The sequence below is a fragment of the Opisthorchis viverrini genome, assembly GCF_000715545.1.
Source record: "Opisthorchis viverrini unplaced genomic scaffold opera_v5_10, whole genome shotgun sequence".
Lineage (NCBI taxonomy): Eukaryota > Metazoa > Platyhelminthes > Trematoda > Opisthorchiida > Opisthorchiidae > Opisthorchis > Opisthorchis viverrini.
Genome location: NW_008751666.1, coordinates 3,147,710 through 3,170,487, shown reverse-complemented (window position 1 = coordinate 3,170,487; position 22,778 = coordinate 3,147,710). Strand labels below are relative to the sequence as shown.

The 22,778-nt window shown below is 41.0% G+C and overlaps 1 protein-coding gene across 1 annotated transcript in view; it reads right to left on the bottom strand.

Annotated features, from left to right (window-relative positions):
• Positions 1-12,695, bottom strand: part of T265_01004 (hypothetical protein) — a gene marked incomplete at both ends in the record, with an annotated part of 62,430 nt that extends 49,735 nt beyond the window's left edge. Inside the window, one exon of the mRNA XM_009164919.1 lies at positions 12,288-12,695. Within this exon, the coding sequence (XP_009163183.1) occupies positions 12,288-12,695 (408 nt within the window). The remainder of the gene's footprint in view (positions 1-12,287) is intronic.
• Positions 12,696-22,778: the final 10,083 nt, after the last annotated feature.

Below are 22,778 nucleotides of genomic sequence, written 5' to 3'. Positions count from 1 at the left end.
CTTCTAACTCTAAAGCCTTGCCGCAATGTACGGTAGTTAACGCAAAACTACATGTTTATAGACCAAGTCACCGCATGCTTACCAAACCCGGACCTGAAGATTTAGGAAATTGTGGGTCAGACCCCTGATCGTGAACCACCTTGGTATGAGAAGATCTGTTACGGTATGCCTTAGTGGGTTACGTTGGTACTAAATCCTTTGGGCCACGGCAAATTCTGGTCGCTTTTTCACAGAGCGATTCTGATAATATTCTCGTCCTACCAAACACTTGATCCTTAGACTAAGCAAATCATACTTATTTGTGGTGAGCCAGATTGTTTGCTGGTCAAGGTGACAACTATCGGTCTGTTCAAAACCAGCTCATGTGCGCAAGATTTGATGGTCAGGCTCAACTGAGTGGCGGCGGATGTTAACTGTTGTAATGGTGCAACAGTTGACAATGCTCTTCTGATTTTAGAGTTTAAGCAGCGAATGTCACGCAAACTGTGGTCCACAGGTGAGCGGTTAGCACTTGTATCTATGCAACATATTGTGTCCGTATTCACTGGGTTTCACAAATGGCCAGGGATCACACACACAGAAAACAGTGTACGAATCCTATCTCGCCATTCGTATGGCGTCATGGAGCAAATAACGTTACAAATGGGTGTGTTTATTGGAATTCCCAAGTGATGGAAAAGAGCTCACCACAACGAAAATCGCAGAGTATTTTGAAAAGAAATCACAGAGTAATACTAAAGACCCTCAGTTGCCTAATGGAATTTGATAACATTTTTATTGGGTATATCTATCTCCGCTTAACCGTCAATTGCTTCCTTCTCTGTAACCATTAGGTTTGTTTGAACTCACAAGTCTGTCGTTAAATACTTTCTTTTTCCTCCAAATAGGCTAGCTAAATGGGTTCGGCAGTCGACTTGTAGATCGAAATGATGATAAACTGTTGCGGTTACGTGTGACTGCTGAAAGTTATTCTGCCATTTCTTGCCAAGCCCACCCAAAAGTCATTCGCGGTTAGAGGAATTTCTATTAAACCAAGCCCAATGGTTCTCAACACCCACGCATAAAATTCGATCTTGTGCCAACTCTCATCGAATGGAGTATTTCTGAGAATAAATTAGCCTGCGTGTGGTGTTGTGTACAGTATTTTGTCTTGAGAGTTCCTTCTCTAACGGGTCGATTACTGAAACAATGCTGGATCTATACATTTTCAGACTGATGAACTAAGAAAACTGATTTGAATAGGAGGACATGAGTAACTGTAAGCTCAAGGGAAGAATGACAATCTGGCATATATAAAGCTTGAGTTTTAAAATTATTTACACTGACATCTGAGTATCGTACGTGAACATCTACTGTCGACCACGGCTTGAGCGGCCAAGTACCTGCGTGATCACCAATAGAAGTTCAAAAACAGCTTTTTATAAAAAAATATATAATGAAATCCTGACGGTGAGAAGCATTCCTATTGAGAAACAGTGGGGAAAAATCTGGATTTGCTATTAGACAGGCAGGCTACAACACAGTCCAAAATGTGTAAAGCAGAATGATCCAAAGGGATGTGTCTGATTTAATAATTGTAGTAGTGCGGAAGTGGGACTACTGAGAGAACATTGGTATAGCTAAAAGTCCAAAGAGTAGTGGACGAGAGTGATAGCTGGTAATCTGGACGACTGATCGGCGAGAATGACCAAGACGTATATCGTGCTTCCGCCCATCAATTTATGTGGAAAGGTTGTAGACAAATGCGTAAAGTTACGCCATCGGAAGCAACAGACATCGACTAAATTTCTGAAGGTATTACACAACAATACCTGGGGAACAACTATGGGCATTGCGTTTACTCTATGTACACAACTAATGATCCGGTGTGAAGGTCACGTATGCTTATTCCGTAAAACAACTTGATTTTGAGGTTGGCTCAGATGAGATCTTATGTAAACAGAAAATTTCAATCTTTATTTCTCATTTGAGTTACGTTGCAGCAAAACACCGGAAGGACGCCACAGCTAAACAACTATTATTACACGTTCCGCCATAGGTTCACTGATTTTCAGTGCTTTTATTTTGTTGTGTTGCAAATAGGGTATTACCAAATGTTCACTGATTTTTCAATGATTCACTTTGGTGGTTTATGAAGATGGATAATGAAAAAACAAGAATAAAACGGGAAACGGTGAAAGATTTTCCTCAGGTAAAAACAAAAAGACTGCAAACTACTTCCTCCGGACTTTTATGGGTACCTCATACGTTTAATCGTTTTGACTGTTAACAAACTGACAGCCAACCTCATCTGGTCAATAAGTAGATTTTGAATCTGCCGAGAATTCGTTTTCCCAGAGTTTGGTTTCCTTTAACTAACCCCAAACCGTGTCATTGTGCTGTAACATTTTTTGGCGGATTTTGAAGGATTTCCCTTCCAAATTTAATACAAGAACGTTTCCGTGAAATACAATTATGTGGATTATTTTGTAACCAATCATAAGTTGCATTAGAATTTGTTTCCCACTCAATTGTTTGTGTATGCACACCGTACACTTCAGTTTGGACCATTGTTTCAGTATATGGGTTGTGGATGACAGTTTCTCTGTCAAGCTTAACACTACATATGGGCTTTAGGCACAGTATCCTTTTGGATGTACGACTAATCGAATCCTACATTCTATGAAAGGAACCTGGTGCATTAGGCGCCACAAAACGCAAATGATCAGTACACTGGTGCACAAAGTTCTTGGCTGTTTTCGTCAAGATGAAAGGGTCAACAGCATCAACCATGTGAAATGGTCAAATGTCAGCACCAATTAGGTAAAAATCTGGAACCATAGTTAAGCACCCCATGTTATAACAGGTCTGGTGGTTGCAGAGTTCATCTTTGCACGAGTTGTACAGCGCATCACAGAGAGAAATAGGAGGAAGAATGTATATTGGTCTAAACATATTGCAAACAATGTAGTTTAGCCACTTCCTGACGTGATGTCAAAGTCGTGTTTTGTAAGCAAAGTCCAGTTAAAACAGCCCAAGGTGGTCAGTATTTTATGGAATTGTTCTTAAATGAAAAGGACAATAACGCATTCACGTCCAGGCTTGACACCCGCTCTGTTTTTTCAGCAAAAAACTGAGTGAGATGGTTTCCGCTGATACATCGTAATTTACTGAGGATAGGGAAAATAAAATGATGAGCGGCACGCGTCTGGTAAGATGGCTCAGTCAATCCTTCAATATCGAAAGTTTTTGTTCGTCCGGAATGATAAATAGTGAGGACTACGCGTTAGAGGCAGTAAGTTTGATGCAAGATCGCCAAATATTAATTGCTGCTTGCAACCACTAAATCATTTCGTAGCAAGCACAAGAAAAACCGGGTTTATCTTGAAAACGGAGCTAAACTTGCTCATCGTCCGGCGTCTAATTTGAAACTACTTGGCTTCGTGGTTGCATCCGCTGCCGAGTATTTGACTTTCCTACATGAACGGCAAACTACCTGATATTAGCCATACACGAATTAGCCGTTTTTGCATGTGGTTCCGATTGTATGGCATAGCCCGTGGGTTACAACGTTAGACCATTAATTAGAACTTTTTAAATAAAGCGCTTATTGGGATTTTAAACCATCCCAGGTAATATAATATATGGATCATCAGGATCCAAATCACAGGTTAAAAACGCTCAAAAATAAGCGGATTTAGTTAAGATGGGTTTTGATATCATCTGCTGACCAGAAACCCTTTCCAGAAATTCAGGCATAACAGTTTCGAGGAGCAAATGTAAAACGAATTTCCATTACGATTGCACGTGGGCACAGGGAAATCGCTGAGTTGGGTGTTTAATATGAATGCCACCCATTGTTCTGGAAAAATGGTGTAACAAATTCCGTGCAACCTTGTTAACATTAAGGGAGGGTTGACATTTATGTAGCTGTAATTAGTAGCAGCATCATCAACAACACAAAGGTTACATTCTAAGCTCTTGGGCGCACTGATATACAAACGGACACACCTTGTTTTCCGAGCAACTTGCGCAGTTTAGGTGATTAACTGTAGCCAACTCTCCATTTTCATACATTCCAACAAGTATTTTATTACGGATGAAAACGGCCAGCAATATGAGCGGGATGAACATGTTGCCTACTCACATTTTTGTGGGAAATAAAACCGGCTTAACCATAAGCTTCAGCGCCTTGAGATCCATCTTACCGTTTACAAATTACTCATTGTGCTTACGGACAGAAACTGTGAATAATATGCAAACCAGTATGCAAAGTACTCCAACTTATTTCCCATAAACTCCGGCTAGTTCATGAAAATCAAAAACCCCACACAAAATTCAGATGTCGAACCTCTTTATGGGTACAAACTGCTTCTCGTTTTTCCCCACAATCCAGCTGCTAGTATTGGTGTTTGTGTGAGCTTGAGCAACGAATCATATATTTTTCAGTTATCATACGGTATGGCTGAGTATGGAGTACGGCTGAGGACGAAGTGAGTGATCTACGGCTTAAAAGATAATTTTGATTTGCAAAGCACATTCATTTGCATAATAATTTGTTTTTGATGGGAGGCTCACCTGAAAACCAGCTAAATATCCTGTTTATGTTGTTTTTTAAGAATCGTAAACATCATAGACGAGAGATTCTGCAGGATTTTAGGTGAGTCACCCGTCGAAACCAAATTGGTATCCAAATGAATGTATTTCGTTAGTTTCGTGCAATATTGGTTCAAGTAAAGCATTAGGTTAACGGACACTCGGGGAATGTAGTGGACTGTCTAACAGTTTTTAGCAAACGTAGGAGTTGTGTATTATGTGTATAATTTTATATTGTTTTCATGCGAATGTCTTTGTCATACATTCAGATTATATTGGTCCTGAGCGTCAGTTCACATGTTTGCAGATGTACACTAGACTCACTCAGTGTCAGATACAGTGCCCGTGGCGTAGAATTCTAGCAGTCAAATTTATTGGAAGTATATCTTTCATTTGGGTTTTAGGAATGGAATCTATGGTCAAACAGATGGATGACAGGGGTTCTAAGCTTGCTATTATTGACGCAGATGTATTCATATGCAATCTGCAGAGTTAAACTTGGCTTTAGACACTGTCACCTCTAGTAGTTAACTTGTGACCTAAGTATCATGTAAAATGACGACATCAATCTGAATGACGTAGTAGGTTTTTTCAGAAATTTTGTGCAAAAGCTTAGTTTGCAGTGAGTGGGTGTATTGACCTAAAAAAGTATTTAGGTGTTTGAATGACAACACACATCAGATTCAGTGAGATTGGAGAAACCAATTTTTCCATGGCATTGCTGATGACCGTGCTAAGGTCCAATGCTAGATTCACACGTAGGGTATGATAGACACACAAAATGCGATTAATTAACTCAGTTTACGTGATGCTGACACGATCTGGACTACTAATAAGGCGTTGAAATAAGTAGACAAGGTAGTTTGCATAGGGACATGCTGAGACATGGTGGACTACAAGGTTTTCCGGTTTATCAAGAAATTGAAAAGTTGCCTTCTATTTATTCAGGCGAATCGTAAACTCAGACACTTGCAAAAATCGAAATTCACCTATTGGATAAAACTGCAACCAAAGATTATTCAAAGTATGATTGTCGGAGCATAAATATTCCGATAGAATTAATAGGTGTCCCGTTTGAATTAATCATTAAATTCACAAGGTTGTGCTTCACAGATCAATGAATATCTACGATTGCTGATAAGAACTACAAACCGTGCCAGCTATAAATATTTGTTTAAGCAATGATCACCGTTAGTGTTTTAGGCTAACTTCGTGAGTTCGTTCACCGATATCAAGAGAAAAAGAAAACTAAAATAAGACAGCTTACTTAGAGTCTAACTGAGACAAGTGAGGGCTACATAATGGACCTTGTAAACGTCTCAGTGAACTCCAATTCTTGTTTCGTCTGTTTTTCTGTATGCTCAGGAAAAGCTCTTTGAATTTCTTCAAAGATCCAGCTATTCACATCATTTGACTTGTCATTTGCAGGCTATTCGAGGATAAGCCACACTATGCAACTTAAAATTTCATTTTTCGTCCCTTGATGTGCACAAAAATCCTTATTCATATGCTTCTGTCAGTCGCTCGACCCAGGTGTTGCATCCTGCAACCCATCTGAGCTTTTCGGTTTGAGGACTTGTTGTGGCCAGTCACAGAATCTACCGTTTACAGCAGAACTTCCCTATCCTCATCAATAAACCTATAATGCAAGTTTTCTGGTTCCACAATAGGTCGCTTAAGCTGGCATCGTTTGACCGAACTCCGGTGACAGTCTTGTTATTTGAGTGAGTCGGCGGATCCTAATTTCCCAGTAAAGAATAGTCATATAAGGAAGACATTCCCATTTCTGTATCATTAATTGACTGTTATTTGCGTACGTATGCATATGGATCACGTTAGAAACCTAATCTATCTATGAGTAGTGCACTACACCTATACATGTACCGCGATATTCGAATATCTTAACATCTGAAACAATAGGCGGCCTGGTACACCACATTCAGCTGCTTTTAAAAACAAGAGACTCAGCTGGGTCATAGTTGAGCCTTTTGCAAAACCAAATATGTTTGCAGATGGGTGTATTTCGCAAATCTAATTATATTTACAAAATACCTCTGCTCTTATAACAATCCTTATTGCTGCTTTGGAAGTGTCTCTGAGCAGATCTTATTAAATGTGTAATAGCTTGCATTAATTGCAAAGATTGCATTCCCGTGGTCACAGTTCGCGCTTGTCTTCTGCGCCATTGTCTTATCCTGGACAATATTTATGAACTAAATTTACGTTCGAGTAGCGCTACCTATACTGATTCACAGGACCGATGTCATGGCTTTCGGTTCCCATAGTGCTGTTCAACGGACCGGGTGGTATTTAGCTGCAACAAGGCCTTAAAAGACGAAGTGTAGTCACCCAGCTTGTCGACAAAAGTGCTCGGTAACTTAGAGTTCAGAAGGTTGTTTGAGTTATTCAGTTTGAAATTCATGTTCCTTTGAAAGGCAGCAATTCACACTTGCGGGCTTTCTGACCCTCTCAAATTAGCCCATAAGCTAAACGACCATATTTGTGAAGACATTATGAGGCTATTAGGAATTATTAGTCGAAATTTCATTTTTGTAAGTAAAGACAGTCTAGGCTGAACAGCCAAGAAGCACTTTAGAGCAATTTCGTCATCAGTGAGATTCATCAGCACCCCACATAAAAAAATCTGTTAAGTAATGAGAAACCACAGACTCCTGGATGGTAGTTTGTTATACTTGAATATTGGACAGCTCGGCCATGAGCAGCAATGTGATGAACTTTCACCTAGAGATGTTACACGATTAAAGATTTAAAAGCAGTGGACTAGTTTTTGAGATAACTTATTATTCTTTGGTAAAACAGTCGCCTTCAACTGAATTGTAATAGAGCTTTCTTCCTCCTACCCAGTGTTTGAATCCAGCGCTTTGAATATAGCATTTAAACTCAAAGTTATCTCAATTTGCATAACTAAGTAGTTCGTCCCTGTAACTGAGGGCCTCAGGACCTTATAACTGACCCTTGAAGGGTTACACCTTGCTATAGTGTATAATTCCAATCGCCCGGTACGAAGACTTTTACGCTTTTCGAATAATGCTATTGTGATATCAGCGACTTTTGTATGCCTCCCACATCCTTTTTCTCCTTCAATTATTCCCGCTAAAGAAGGGTAACACGTTATAAAAATTTTCCACTTTGCAAAACAGATGCATAATTCTTAGCCTGACCCTCAAACCTTTGTAAATTTTTAATAAGTACAGTAGAAAAGTATATGAGCAGGTAAACCACAGACTCCAAATTTAATCACAGACTGACTGAACCAAGAAACGTTTATTCTCAGGAGAGTTATCATGAAATCGAAAATCCTATGTGTGCACTGAGAACAAATTCCGTTTTTTCCTTTGTCTAACTCTCCAGGATAATCTCTGTAAAAATAGCTGCTCGGTGCGCAAATAGACTTTGTTCAGTTCTTTTTTAATCAGGTCTCAACTGGACCATGCAATTATTTGATTGCTTGCAAATGACTGACTGCTTCCAACCGGAAATCTACACAATAATCGACAGACGATTATCGCCCATTTCAAAGTTTCAGAGTGCTTGAAAATCCCTAACAAAGGTTTAGACCCATACTTGTCTGCTTCCCTTGGAATTTTGACCACTACATTTAAACTTTCCCGGAAGTTCAGCTTTTTATTCCGGCCGAATTTCTGGTGCAAATCAGTTGCATTCTGAACTGATATGTTCCGTTATTCGATGCAGAACTAATGGCCAGTTGCACCGCATTTGACCTTCAAACTTGATTCCCACTGCGCACTTTTATGATTCACTTCACACCAGTACATAAATTCATCTTCAGTATGGTTTGAATCTACTTGCTAAATATATTCATTTAGCTCAGAATTCAGGAGGTAATTTGGTAGGGCCTTATGTTACCCTTGCTCTCAGGTTTTCTGCAGTAGACACCAAGATCGTTAGATGACCAAAACACCAATTAATATCCTGCAGGTTTTGCCGGCTGTTTTGGTGTCTGGCAACATTATTGTTACCCACATATCGCTCGCTTTTATTATTTTTTTCTGTCACGGATCCAAGTGGAATGTCAGTAAACATGTCTGGTTCAGCATACCTTTCATACTGTCCGCGGGGTCCACCAGCCGACGTCTACAAAGATATGGTAGTATCTGCCTTATCATATGAGGTGCACCAGTCAAGTTTTGCAGATTCTAACAGTTTGCTATCTTTTGTCACTTCAAAAAGCAGTGATGAGCATCTGGACAGGTCCGACACCCCACAAGTAGATTGAACACAATAATGGAACAAAAACGTGCAACGATTGTGGCCTAAGGGTAATCTAATTGCAGGTAACAAAATCGAAACTCCGTTTCAAGTGGACGACACTATCTCAGTCCCTTAGTAATCGGAAGTATTGAAATGACGGTTCAGATAATTCAAGTATATTACTCAATACTCCACCGCTGAGGGGATTTTTCAACCACTCGGAGCCTCAGGTCTCCCAAGGGGAGCCTAATTACAAGTGTCTATCTCTAACTATTTTGAAGAGCTAGCAGAAAAACCCGTGTCCGTGAAAAGTTAAAGTGGCCGACAGTTGCTAGGGTAATTTTTCGAATAGGTCACACAGTGGATGCACCTCAAAGCTTCCAGAAAACGGCTGCACAACCAGAACGCTTCGGCTGTTTTGAAGCTCGAAAATCAAAACAGTGAAAAACAGGCCCTCTGGTCCTTTTGCAAGTGTTTTTTAGGAACGCTGTATAATCTTAAGCATTTAAGTGTTTTTTAACATGTCTATGAATTAAGAACGTTTGTTTTGTTTCGGAATGGTGATATTCCCTAATTATACCCGTGTTATTCTAGTGAATTATCAGAATACGAAAACCGTTGAGTTTGTTACATCGCGTGCATTAAACTACTCATGATTATCCATAACTATGCGTGAGTTTTGTCAAGAAGAACTTAACAGGCACTAGTCCAGCGAACTTGTGACTTACAAGGTGTAGCAGAGTTGAATATGGGAATATTCCCAAACCTTATCATGCTGTAAGTCCTTTGGATTAAATGGAGTCTAGTGGAGTGCATGTAGCAACAGGATAATGCAAACCAAGTCTGTTTTATGCTGGAGGAACAGCTTGTGTGAACTATTGGATAACTTAAACGAGATTTTTCACAAGTCTACAGTGTCGTACACCTGAAAGCTTTGATTAGTTTCCTGTTACCGGTTATTACACCGGATGTTTTCCCCTGACACAATCTGTCAAAGCCAAATACAGCCTTGTTTGATTCATAGATGTAAAATTCATTTATGTGCAAGTTTGTAGTGAACTTGGAAGTGTGGGCATTAAAAATGTCCGCTGCGTAACTAATTACACTTTGCGTTTATAACAGAGTGGTCAAGGAGCTTATTATAGGGCGAGTGCAACAAACACTTTTTACTAAGCCGCTTGTGGTTACGCATGTATTTCAACGGTACTAACGCAAAGTTGAGGGAAGTGCTTTGGTAGAAGTGGGTTCAGGAGCACTCGGTCAGCCTAAGCAAGATGGCACCAGTCACTCATTTATCACTTAGGTCCCGACTTTATTTGTCAGTTATTCAATGTCTCAAAGTAATACCGCATATCACTTAACTAAGTGTAGGTGTTTTTTGCTAATCCATATTTTCACTGTGACGTCGCAGTACAAATAAAATGAGTTGAGTAAAACGGCTTATTGAAATTTAGCTGTAACACCTTGCCGGTGCTCAGCGGCCATGCTACCCGAAAGAAGCGCAAGAGCTGGGATACTGCCAGATTTCCCAAGCCTAGACAGGGGAAGTTGAGAGGCAGAGGTCGGGTTCGAACCACGGGCCTTCCGGTTAGTAAATTCGCCTTCTAACCACTTGGGCCATCTCGCCCTCAAAAAAGAGGCTTATTGACAATGTCGTGGAATGTAGGTAGCTGGGTTGCGCTGCTTATCACGATGCAATAGTCAGCGGAGAAATTATCACATGCCATTCATTGATACGCAATTTCTTGTACGATCAAATCATCCAAGGATTTGTTCAACACCCTCCTTGGAAATTCGAATCATGAAGGTTGAAACATAAGTAAGTAACCAAAAACAGAATCATTTCAAATTTATCCACTAAAGGTATTGCCGGGAGGCATATTTATGCTGCACACAGTACACGTAGTTTCCAGGAAAAGGCTATTTACACCGGACTTCCGGAACCTAGGACAAAGTTTTGTGCACTAGACTTAACTGGAGTGGTTTGTCCTAAAGGAGTAGTTTTATAAATTTTCAGACACTCCGTGTAAAGCAGAGCAAGTTATGAGTGTAAAACACGTAGTCATATCAATCCAGATCAAAAAGAGGAAATCACTGAATTCAACAGAAATCTTCCAAGGTATTTTGTCAGGAACGGACACTAAAATGCATATTTTATCAGGTGAAGCGTCTTTAATCCAAAGCTAATTACTCTAACCTGACGGGATGCTGTGGAGAATACGACAAGACAGTTTTCATTTGAAATTTGATGAATTGGTCTTGCGTATAGCTGGTTAGGAGAGAACCGTTCATAACAAGTTGCTTCCAGTTAACATTTTAAGGGTGTGAACTTAATGTCACGGCATCCAATAATTGTATCGGGCTTCTAACTAGTGGAGATTGTTTGCACGGTAATTTTAGGTTAGCTGGTATGTTACATTTTGAAATTTCCCCAGATTCACTCACTCTGAAGGAATTCTGTCTGCAGTAAAACGGGCTGGATTTTTAATGCTGGAGAGCAATCTGTCCAGGTGCGCTTACCACCGAATTACCTTCGTACGGCCTGCATCTGAACCATTGAGTACTTCCTTTGTAGATAAAATAATAAAGTTTGAAATATCCTGTGTGGTCTACAATGACGTGAAGGAAGATAAAAAATGCGGAAAGTCTGCTACATCACTCAGCACTTTTATGAAAACCAGCAGGCAGTAACTTCTGACTTGATATTAACCATAAAATTCTCATTGATCAAGTTGTAATTAGACATTTGAATTCGGTTTTTTTCAACTACGAAACATTCGATCTATTTAAAAGCCCGAGTGGAGAGCTCGCTGTTCACTGACTGTTTACAACTTCTTTTCACAAAATAACAGCTATGTCATAGGCGCTTTCGACTGGTATAGCCAGACGAAGATTTTTATCAGGTTTCGTTCCGGGAAAATTTAGTGAATGGCACACTTTCACCTGTCAAATCACTGTTCCTGTCGTGTGATCGAATTTTAAATTGTACTGCTTAGGTCCAGTTAGTATCACATATGTTGAAGCTCTGCAATGAACAAGCATTCACAGTTGTAATTAATATGAACTTTTAAATTGACCTACATCAATTGTTCGCAGTCGCACCCTTGCCCACGAGAATCAAGATATAAAACAGACTTTCCACATATATTCTTCTCTTTTTGTTGTTCCCTTCGTGACGAGATCATCAGCCTGTGGTTGTATTCTTATAGTGGAGCCCCACAAATTTCAAATTCTACAACAAGTGCTCTGCCGTATTTGTAGGGGGGTCATGGATCTTGTCGGTAACGAATGACCGGATAACTGCAGGTAGATCATGGATGTATCAACAAGTGCCACCTATTATTTGAGAATGAACAAAATGCTTAACGTGGAATTGACAATCGCATGTACTCAGGAGTTCTTTTGAAACCGGTTCAAATGACTTCGGATTAACAGACTGATAACTCAAAACAAAACTCTTTGTAAAGCAGGAGACTTACATGAATACCTGATTGCCAGTTGAAAAGCCGCCATACAATACAGGGCAGATTGAACAAGAAGGCCTGTATCATCAGTATGAATGGAACCCATTGATAGTAATGGATCTTTCGGTCTTCACGGTCCGCTAAGTTTACGGGCACATTAACTTCTCTGGTGGGTATGAAGTACGTGCTGGTCACCCAACAAACAGATTCAGCATACTCCTCTTGAGCACGTGTGAACTCTGTCGGGACCCAACAGGCGATCGGTTTACCAATGTACTGCCGAGCTGAAATGACGAGGGTGAAGATCACCAAGAGTAGTGGGGTAAACGTGTGACTGAATCGATCGGAGAAATCGTCGTCCCGACGGAACTTTCCCGCATCAAGTTTAAACTTTGTCAGACCCGCGAAAAAGTGCGTATCCATGTGGAATTAGCCGTTCGGCAAAAGCGGCCCAGAGTAGGAATCCCTTGAGAAGGTTGAAACCTCTGTGTAAAGTGAATAAATGAAACCAGGATCTGCGCTGCGATGCATCGGGCAACGAGTTAGTTCACAAAACCTTTTCTGGATTCCTCGCCCATGTTATTAGTCGTTTGTTTGCCGGGTTTAGAACCAACCATCTTAGATATTGAGCAACCATACACTGTTGCTAATTAGTCCTGAGCGCGGTGTGGTTAAACGCGTGTACTATTTAAATGACACACTTATCTCTGTGGCAATTTCATGCGCTTATATTGCCCCAGGGATCAGTCAGTCATTCAGTCAGTCCGCCAATCAGTAAGTCTGTCCGCGTGCCTTTTGTCTACCGTGGCGTGTGCGCAACGCTCCGGGGACAATTCGTGCCCACACATGTAATGTGTCTTCCATTGTACTCCAATTTGTCCTAGCTCACTCACTTGTGCGACATCATTACCGCTTGAGTCAGAGCTATTGAAATTCAAGTTTAACGTGATTTGTTTTCACATTTTTATCGCGACTACATTGTGTGTAAAAGACCAAATTGAAATTCCATACTAATAAATGGGATGAGATAGTCTTTTTTATACATCCTGATAATATCGCGCTCATAAGAATGTCGACGACGGCGATTACTGTTTCATGCAGTACGGCAACTACTGGCTTGTTTCAGCAGCAACAGTACAAGGCAGACCATTGTGGACGATGAGTGGAAATTGTGAACACAATGACCCTTTGTTAAGCAGATGGATAATCGTGTTGAGAGCACTGGTTCACTGCGTGTTGTTTTTTGGATAAAGATAAAAAATTCTTGGGTTGCCTTGGAGGTCAGACGGCTGGAAAGTCCGGCGGGTTGCTTCCCACTGTATGTAAATGATGCCGACCTGGAGAAGAGATAAACTAGTAGGAAAGTGACTAACAGTAAAATATCAGAGAACAGTGTGCATTACGTTACAGCTAGCAGACTCTACTTATGTTACTATTTTTAGCAGGCCCCAGGCCCCAGGAAAAACACTCCTATTTTGTTCGGTTTAAGGTGACACTCATAGTATCCAAAAGAAACTTTAGGGATATCCCCAGTTTCTTTCTTGATACACTGATGAACCTGACATATTTATGTTGGAATATTGTGTAGTTTTGTAGAACAGGCGACAAGAAACAAGAAGACCAATGTCAACTGTCAGATATCATCGTCATTTCCATTGACAGCATTACCAGAAAAAACATCTGGTGCTTACTGCCGTATAAACATGTCAGCTGATTCGAATGAAGCCCTATGATGGAAAGAAGAGAAAATGTAGGATAAAGAGAGTAACTTAGAGCCAGCCTACCACAGTTATCTAAGGTGCATACAACCCCGACACTCAGTCGGACAATCCGGAGAGAAGCGGACGGTTTCAACGTAACTAACATAGGTTAGTCACCATGTCGTGCAGTGTTTGCTAAGATGTTTTTGTTTTTAGTTGGAATCAATGACTTTGTTGCTGCACGTAACATACAGTAAGTATTTAAGTTTTCACAACACGTGGGGAGTACTGCAATCAAAACTGGAGAGTTCAAGGACAGTGAATAAACCGAAGGGGGGACTATTCTGAGCTTGCCAGTAAATCAGCTAACTGTTGATCTGTTCTTGGTATGTTGATCAGTTTTGAACTTAGCTGTGTCAGTAAATAATTGCTGCAATCAGCATTCGAACACACACTCCAGGATGGTTCTCATCGGCAGGCTCTATTCCACTGATCAGTGGGTTGACATCTTCCACTGTAGTACGAACATAGGGAATGAGTCGGGTAGTGATTTGACTACAGGATGATGTGTCTGCAACTAGTAAGGGAGGCTTACTTATTCAAGACTGAACTTGGCGTCAAGAAAACCTCCGGAGACTTGTTAAGGTAGTTGCTGCCTTCCAGTCACAAAATACACAGTGCAAATTTTACGAGCACCGCATTGGTGAAAAGCAACGTTTATACCCGATCAGTGTTCCTGACCACTTCAAATTTCCAAAGTCAATCGAAGGTGCTGATTTAAGTTTCAAAATTGACCTTGAAGGAGCTCAGACCTAGATTTTATCCAGTTACCAGTAAGGCCTGACACATCCATCATCTTTTCATTGCAGAAATCACTCCTGTTCCGTACTTTTATTGTACAGGTTTAAGTAAACTCTTTTTTCAGCTTATATTTAGATCAACATTTAGCTATCTGTTTGGTCCACCTTTGAGAAAACAAACCTAAACTTAATGGTCTGATTGGATGGACGGCGCATAGCCGTTTATGTCAACGACATGCTGGTGCTAATACTACAGTGATATCAAGCAGCTCCAACGATGGCGGTTTCGTACGGTATTTTAACTTCGAAGGTGAATTAATAAGACTACCCGAGATATCAGCTCATAAGTGCCTCTCCCGAAAGTAGAAGTGTATTCGTTATTAAGCAAAAGTCCACAGTATTGTACCACAGGCTTGGTAGGCATGTCTGCTGTTTGGTCGCATCTAACTCTGAACTGACACTATTTCAGCTGTGTTAATTATCCTCAGAATGGTATGGTCGATGCTGCTTTGCGACAATACACCCAATCTAATTTCACTCTGATATAAAATTACATCAGTTGAGTCTAACCCATAAAGGTACCGGTTTGCTGCCTGCGCAATGTATCCTCTAGGAGTGCAATCGGAACGCCCCTACAAAAGCGAAAACTATCTGCACTTACATGCTGACTAAAGACTGTTTCGGTGCAGTATCAATTACCGGAACAGATGAAACGACTTGTCGTTCACATGAAAACCAGCCCTCAAAGATGGTAGATCACATTGCTGTGGCTTAGCTAAATTACTGATTTTCATCCGTCCTTGGGTGGCTTCAGATGGCGCCCTTGTTTGCTGTTGCTTTCCAGTGAGCTTTCCAGGGGCTTGCAAGGCATGCGCAACTCGCCTGGCCATTGAGGAGCACTCGGACCCCGAAAAAACAACAGAACTACCAGAATCATCTACTGTAGTCTGTTTTGGGACAGCATGCCAGGTGATCTTGATGTTTACTCGACGGCACTGTCCGCAACCGTACAAAGTGCGGGGCGCTCAGTCTGTGGAATGTGTCCACGCACGAGATCTCCAGAAGCGCTGTAGAATTGCTGAAATCTGGGGTACATATTTCTCCTAGCCGAGAGGACAACACCACTCGACGAAATTTCGGAACTCAGATGAAAATGAACATATGAGCGGATCTAGAAGTTTCATGAATCCAGAGAGCTGAAGAGTTGGAGGGGGCGATAAACTCTAGAAGTATGCTTAAGTTATTCGAAATGATACTAAAATCAGACCAACTGAGGCCTCCGATAAGCGAAACAATCACTGAGAACTTTTTACTAATGTGTCAGAAGAGCACGTGATTTCAACGTCTGAGCACCTCCAGTGATAATTCAATTGGTCACCTCCAGTTTCTAAGCCTGATTCCTGACCGGAAAGCTTGCCCTGGACCATTAGATTGGAAGCTGCCAACGGCCCATAAAATAAGCAAATACATTTTTTCCTCAAACATTATCGAACTAGGAATTCTGATGAACCTCCATCTACCCATTTCGTAGAAAGGGGTGAAATACCCAGCCGGTGGTTGTCTAACTTAGTCGCACCTGTCTTTGCGAAAGGCACCATTTTCAAAAACAGTAATCGCAGAGAGTGTGACAGTCACGTAGGAATTAGATTGACCCAGATCGATTGCGTCCTTTGCTGAGAATTACACACAGGATTCTGGTAGGAAGGATGTTGCAGTGACCACATCTTTATACACACGAAATGCGTACAGCTGCCCCACTATCTTGGTGTTTCTTGATTCCAAGAGTGCATTCGATTCTGTCTCAACGCACTTGTCCGACAGGATATGCCGAAGAAATTCATGAATATCCGGTGTTCATCTTATTCTCAAAATTGTGAGGACGTAAGAATGTATGGAAAGCTCCCTAGAAGCTTTTCAACAAACAGCGATATCCCATAAGGATGTCCACTGTCTTCACTTTTGTTTACCATCTGGTTACTGAATTAACTGGGTGAATTCTGGAAGGCCCCTAAAACTGCGGTCTTCAGATCTTTCCCACAAAGAACATTGTTCATCTTGAAGAAACGAAGGAATTGTAGGCATTACTTGAAAAAAACAATCAACTCTAGCCACTTTTTCAGAATGTGCTTTGTACCCAAAATGTGAAATGTCTTACTACAAAACGAGCAGCTATTGAGTGTGCATCTAAGTATTCGAGGAGAGAACTAAGAGAAATATGCCTATCTCAGTTCGAATTGGCTTTAGTGGTAGCGTGACAGTCAAATCATATGATCCCAGAGAATATTTGCATCAGATGGACTATGTTGTCGTATGCCGAATAGAGAAAACCAATACAATAGAGCTGCGTAATGAATCGATTTAAACCGAGATGAAACAGTGGTTAAAGCGCGAATTTACTGACCGCAAGATCCGTGGTTCGAGCTTGACCTCTGCCTCTCGACTTCCGCTGTCTAAGCTTGGGCAGTTTTGCAGTATCCCAGCCCGTGCCACCTTCTGGAGTCATGGCAGTTAGGCACCGAAAGGGTGCTACAGCTGAACGAATGCAAGTGTGATCAAAAAACAGGTTTCTGGGGTGGAATGCATTAAGTGGCACGTCTTCTCGTGTGCTTTGTCTGGAGAGCTACCGTTTGTCGAGAAGAGTATTGTTTCCCGTGCCGAATTCGAAGCGACGATAAGCAAGCTGGACAGAATATGACTTGCTAGAGTAGAATCAGGGATTTTAAGAAACATCTGGGCTGCTGCACTCTAGGATGGGCCACCTGACGCCGGATGAGCTAAACTGGATACAATGAAGTGCTTGACGGATCATTTCTTTTAGTGGCGTTCACGTTATAAGCCTCTGTCCAGCTAGTCTCGTTGAGTGCCCGGGGTGGAGATATCTCGGATTTTTTTGCCAAGTTGGTTCCAAATCGCTCTCGCTGTCCGGTTTATTTTCTCCCCATCGAAAGGCTTTTTTCAAACGTATTGATGTGCTTGTACTCGCATATTTAACTCCCCATGACTCACGATTCCGGCAACCACTTTGCGTTCACCTTTTACAAACAATACTTTGCTCAGCTTATAATTCAAAACCAGGATACTGCCTACTTTATGGTTGCATATTCATTTGTCCTGATGCTGTTTAGCCAAATAACTTGGACGAATGATGTCGCAGCTTGTCGAGGGAAGGTGTGAGTAATCCCACTGCGAAAACTTTGCCAGACTCAATGTTGTTAGAAGCTCATGTTCGTTACCCAACAATGACATCCATCACGTGCGTGATTCAAAAGGTTATTCAGTTGCATATGGAGATCATCACATGAATCGTTAGTGCCGACTCAGCGTCTTCCCTCTTGTCACATCCGTAGCAGTCGCGATAAGTTAAGATACGGTCGAGAAACAACTTGTTCCGCCTTGTTCACGTGAGACATTTGACTTAACCCAGTTGGCCAGGGGAACCGCAGGCCATTTTGCACCAGCCAGCTGAATATAACTCCAATTTCATTGACAAAAGTTTGACGAAGTTTCGTAAAGCCAAAAGTACTAACCTGGCGTATATGTCAAATTCGTTATTATTTCCTATCTAAGAATGAAGACTCAAAAAAGATATTCGTCTTTTCGTGACCTAGATGCGACTGTGTTTCACTTTTAGTTGTTTTATCCAGTCCTCATTGTTGACCACTTTGTCGTCTACAAGGGTAATTGCCAAACTAATAATACACAGAAATAGTATTTCTTTTGCTTGGTAGCTCTCCCGGTGACAATATATTTTTGATTGCTCTTCACAGAAACCATATAAAGTAGTTTACTTATAAAACTGCTCTTCACAGGAAACCATGGTAAGAACTGTTCTGCGTAAACTCGCTGCCTTGCTCCCCAAATACTTACGAGCCGAACACTAGGCTGTTATATCCACTACTCTAGTTAAGGAACGCTACATTGATCGATACCAATAGACGAAAATAGGGGTAAATATTAGCCTGAGTGGGTGCGAGTGGTACAAAAAATAAAACAATCAAAGATATGTAAAATTTTGAACTCTTCGTTTCAAATCTAACGTGGTCCTTATCCACGTTGGAGAAACCACTTTTCAACTGATTTCAAGGAGCGCCACAAAAACTAAATAAGGTAGTGTATATCCAAATTTATGAAACAGCTGTCTTTGTGTTTTGTTGTAATACGTGCTGGCGGTACTACCCACCGCCCCTGATTATCTGTGCATATTGGTCGACCCAAGAACCCCGCCCCGGAACAGTTATACACCCAGTTGCCCATACAGTCGTCCTCGTCGCCCATAGTCTTCTTGACGAAACATTTCCATTTTGAACTGGTTAGCCCAAATTCTGAGTCATCGTTTGACTGGGCATCTGAGTCTTATAGAAAATCGAGCGGTACGCTACCAACCTGGGGCATCACTTTAGTGGTGTTCCAGAGTAACTTTCCAAAGGAAAATGTTGAACCATCTATGATGCTTCCACCACTGATTCTATGATCACAATTATGCCCGAAAAGTCTCGTTACGGTTATGCAATGTGGTCGATGCATTTTTGATGTTGCTTCTTCACAGCAACACATCTAGTGAATTATAATTGATGTGGACCACAGTCTCTTAATGTCTTCTTATTACCGTCAATCCCTGTCTGGATAGGCGCTTGATCACCAGGTGCGCTTGGCCAAATCAAAAAGTCAACGAACGTGTGAGCCAGCTGCTCTATTGATCGCCGTCGCGTACAAGCGGTCAAAAAGTGATACTAAGAATACAACTTATTTGTCAAGGCAAGTGAATAACAATCAATGGAATCTGTCTCAACGAAAAACGGCTATTCCATTGGCAGTTATGTAGTTCCGTTACGTTCAGAGCTGGTTCTCCATATAATACTTAAAGTCCGGTGTCCTATCCTTCAACAGGAAGTTTATTCAGCCAACTTTAAAGTTGACTCATAACTGCTCCTATTTGTGGAGTCTGCATTATGTAGGATGATGTGCGAGCAAAATTATCTGGCCCTTGAATGACGTCGTATAATTTGTGTACATTTTACCTTCCTAAACATTGGTAATCTCAAACCGTTTGGAAAATTAAACGTGGTAACCCATAGTTATATTTGCTGCATATTCTAGCAAAGAATGTGACAAGACCATAAATAGGTGGTCGGTCCTGAGATGAAACAACTTGTTGGTCCCTTTTCGTGTCATGAATCGTCTGTTTTTTATTTAGTCTTTTTATTTAGTCTTCTCTTTCAAAAGATATACATGAATTCAACCGCCTATTCTGCCACATCTGGCTCATCGGTATTTTGTTTTAATCCACCGTCTGTGGATAGACAGGGCGTTTTCTACTAGCTCCATGATGGCCGTGAAAGACCTGGTAACCATCAGACAGATTGCTTGAGTTTGTGACACCGGTTTGCGTTTTGAAAATTCACACCAAGCGACCGAATGGTTCTGTATTCACCCATTGAACCTCATGCTGAAAAGTGCATTCTGTTCTGACGTACGAATTTTACCTGTGAGAAGTGTGAACTCAAAGGACTGGTAATTTTTCATTTCCTCCTTAGAGGTCCTTTTGATTCAGTAGAAATAATTGCTATTTACGAGAAGTCAGAATCTGAACATGTTTTGACTTACCTACTAGAACAAGGGCATCCTTGAGTCTCACAGGTGTAGGCCAGGAACAGCGGAAATTTTCAACATGTTAGCTGAGTCAGTCTTCCGGTAATCGGAGGTTATTTGTAAAACTTTGTCACTTGCATAAATTTAGTGCTTTTGTTTGGTCAAAATGACTCAGGTAAATCACTGAGCTAATGGCAATCAGAATTGAGTCTCCCGTGAAAACCAAATTGATTTGTAAATGAGTGTATTTCTCGAAAGCAGTGCAATTTGGGTTCAAGTAGATCATAAGGTTAACGGAAACTCAGGGACTGCGCCTACCTGATAAGCCCCAAGAATGGCGAAACCGGTCGTGGGCTGTCGAAGAGTTTTCAGCAACCTTGTGATTAGTATCCTTTATGAAAATCAGAATTACTGTTAAATATTTAATCGTTGTCGAGGAACCAGGATAATTTCTACTTCAGAACTTTGGTTGCTTAATTTCAGTAACCCTTTCCTCGAAACAATTAAACGTCAATCGTTTAAAGGCTTCATTTTTCATTATTTGTTCACCCAAGAAGTAGAACAAACGTAGATAAAACATATGACATGAATGCCGGTGACCTGAACTAACAAGACCAAAATCGAGCGGTCGTAAAATGGACTTGAGAACATGCTTCATGTTGGACGAACTCTCCAACTATTTTCTAAGCCATCGTGACCGTAAATCTGTAGGTATGTTCACTGATGAGAACACATTAAACTTCAAGGATTCTCACAGACATTGTTGGTACCATTTTGACTCGGTGATTAACATTCTGTCGGATACATGTTTGTGCTCAATTGAGTTTATGGATCGGATTATTAGAAGCTCATACCTAATCAAGCAATAGTATTGATCTCGATTCCCTGGCTCACTCAATGAGTACACGAAAAGGAAAGTACATTTCGATGGTTACCGCTATCAATCTAGCCAACATCAGAGAATTCCGGTACAATGACCTAGAATTGCGAAACAGACCTTTGACAACGTTGTTTGTTTGGTTTGCTAATCATCCGTGATTATCAGCACATGATAATAAGTTCACCTTTCCAGTCAGTTTACTTAACACAAAATGTGTTGGGAACACGTGTAAACATTTCCGATATCCGGTTTACACTTGGATTAGTTACAGTCGTTCACAGAAAGCACTTGATGAGGACGTGTATCCAGATAAATGGCGATATAGCGAACCGTGCATTTGGCGGAGAAACAGGCTTTGATGGGTTTCCGCGGTGGCTCCTCTATGCGAAGCTATTATTCATTTCGGACAAATATGGCACGGTGTGCGCATCCACTCATGAAGAATTTATGATGCTTTTTGACGGCCTCGGGTGCCGCAGTCAAACGCTAAGCATCGGTCCATGCTTAGTAGAGCGGGTCGAGAAGTGATTTGTAGCCGACTAGTAATAGGCATAGTGTCCTGGTAGCGTACACAAGTGTACAGTAAACAAGTATGCACTTCTTCGTCATCTGTAAGTAACCTTTATAGTCAAGCCATCGAAGTTGGCGAATGGTGAGGACCCAAACTGGTATTCGTTGGTATTTTTCCAATACTGGAGGACAGTGCACTTGACACAGTCCCTCTGACATTAAGGGGACAAAATGTCAAGGATTCCGCACCTCTCTCTCTCTCACTAGATGCCACTGCAAAACCACATGAAGGTAAAATGTCCATTTTTGAAACACAGATGTTAAGGTAAATTTTGGGATTGGTTCAAAGCTGAAATAAAATTATCTGAGATCTGCTGAACACAGTGATATGCTGGTCATACATTCAAGCTGAAAAAAAGGTATCTAGTTTCACCGGAATAACCTCACCAACTGTGTCAAGTTGTCGCTATCGTACGACTGAATAATGGTTCAAGAGCAAGCTTCTATTTTTCTCCCGTTTAGTGGAGACTAATAAATTTGAATAAAAAGGTCAACGTTGGAGGTTGGTAGAAGAGGTCTATCCGATAAGGCCACGTCAGAAATGTGATGGTGATTTGCTATGATGTTTCTCTTCTACTCCACATTGGCTCTCCCAAACGTTTTCAGATGCAGCCGTTGATCCGGGATTCTTAAATAACTTTTGCTTATACCTGAATAGTGAACAAACTTTCATTCTGCAATATATCTTCCTTTTGTCATCGGTCTATACTTCAGTACCCAGCCTTAGATTTGTGGTTAGGCCCAATGTTCCAAGCTACCTTGTGTCCCTGGTTAAGAAGCCGTAGGCTAGAATATTTAATAAAAATGGGGGCAAATTTGAATAGAACTATCATGTAAAATCCACAAGTTTAATTGGTGAATGCCGAAAAGCAAAACAAAGTGGACATTACTTCTAACAGTGCTACATTTTGTTTAATCCACACGCACAATAGCCAGTTTTATATAGTAATCCATATTTTCACACGTG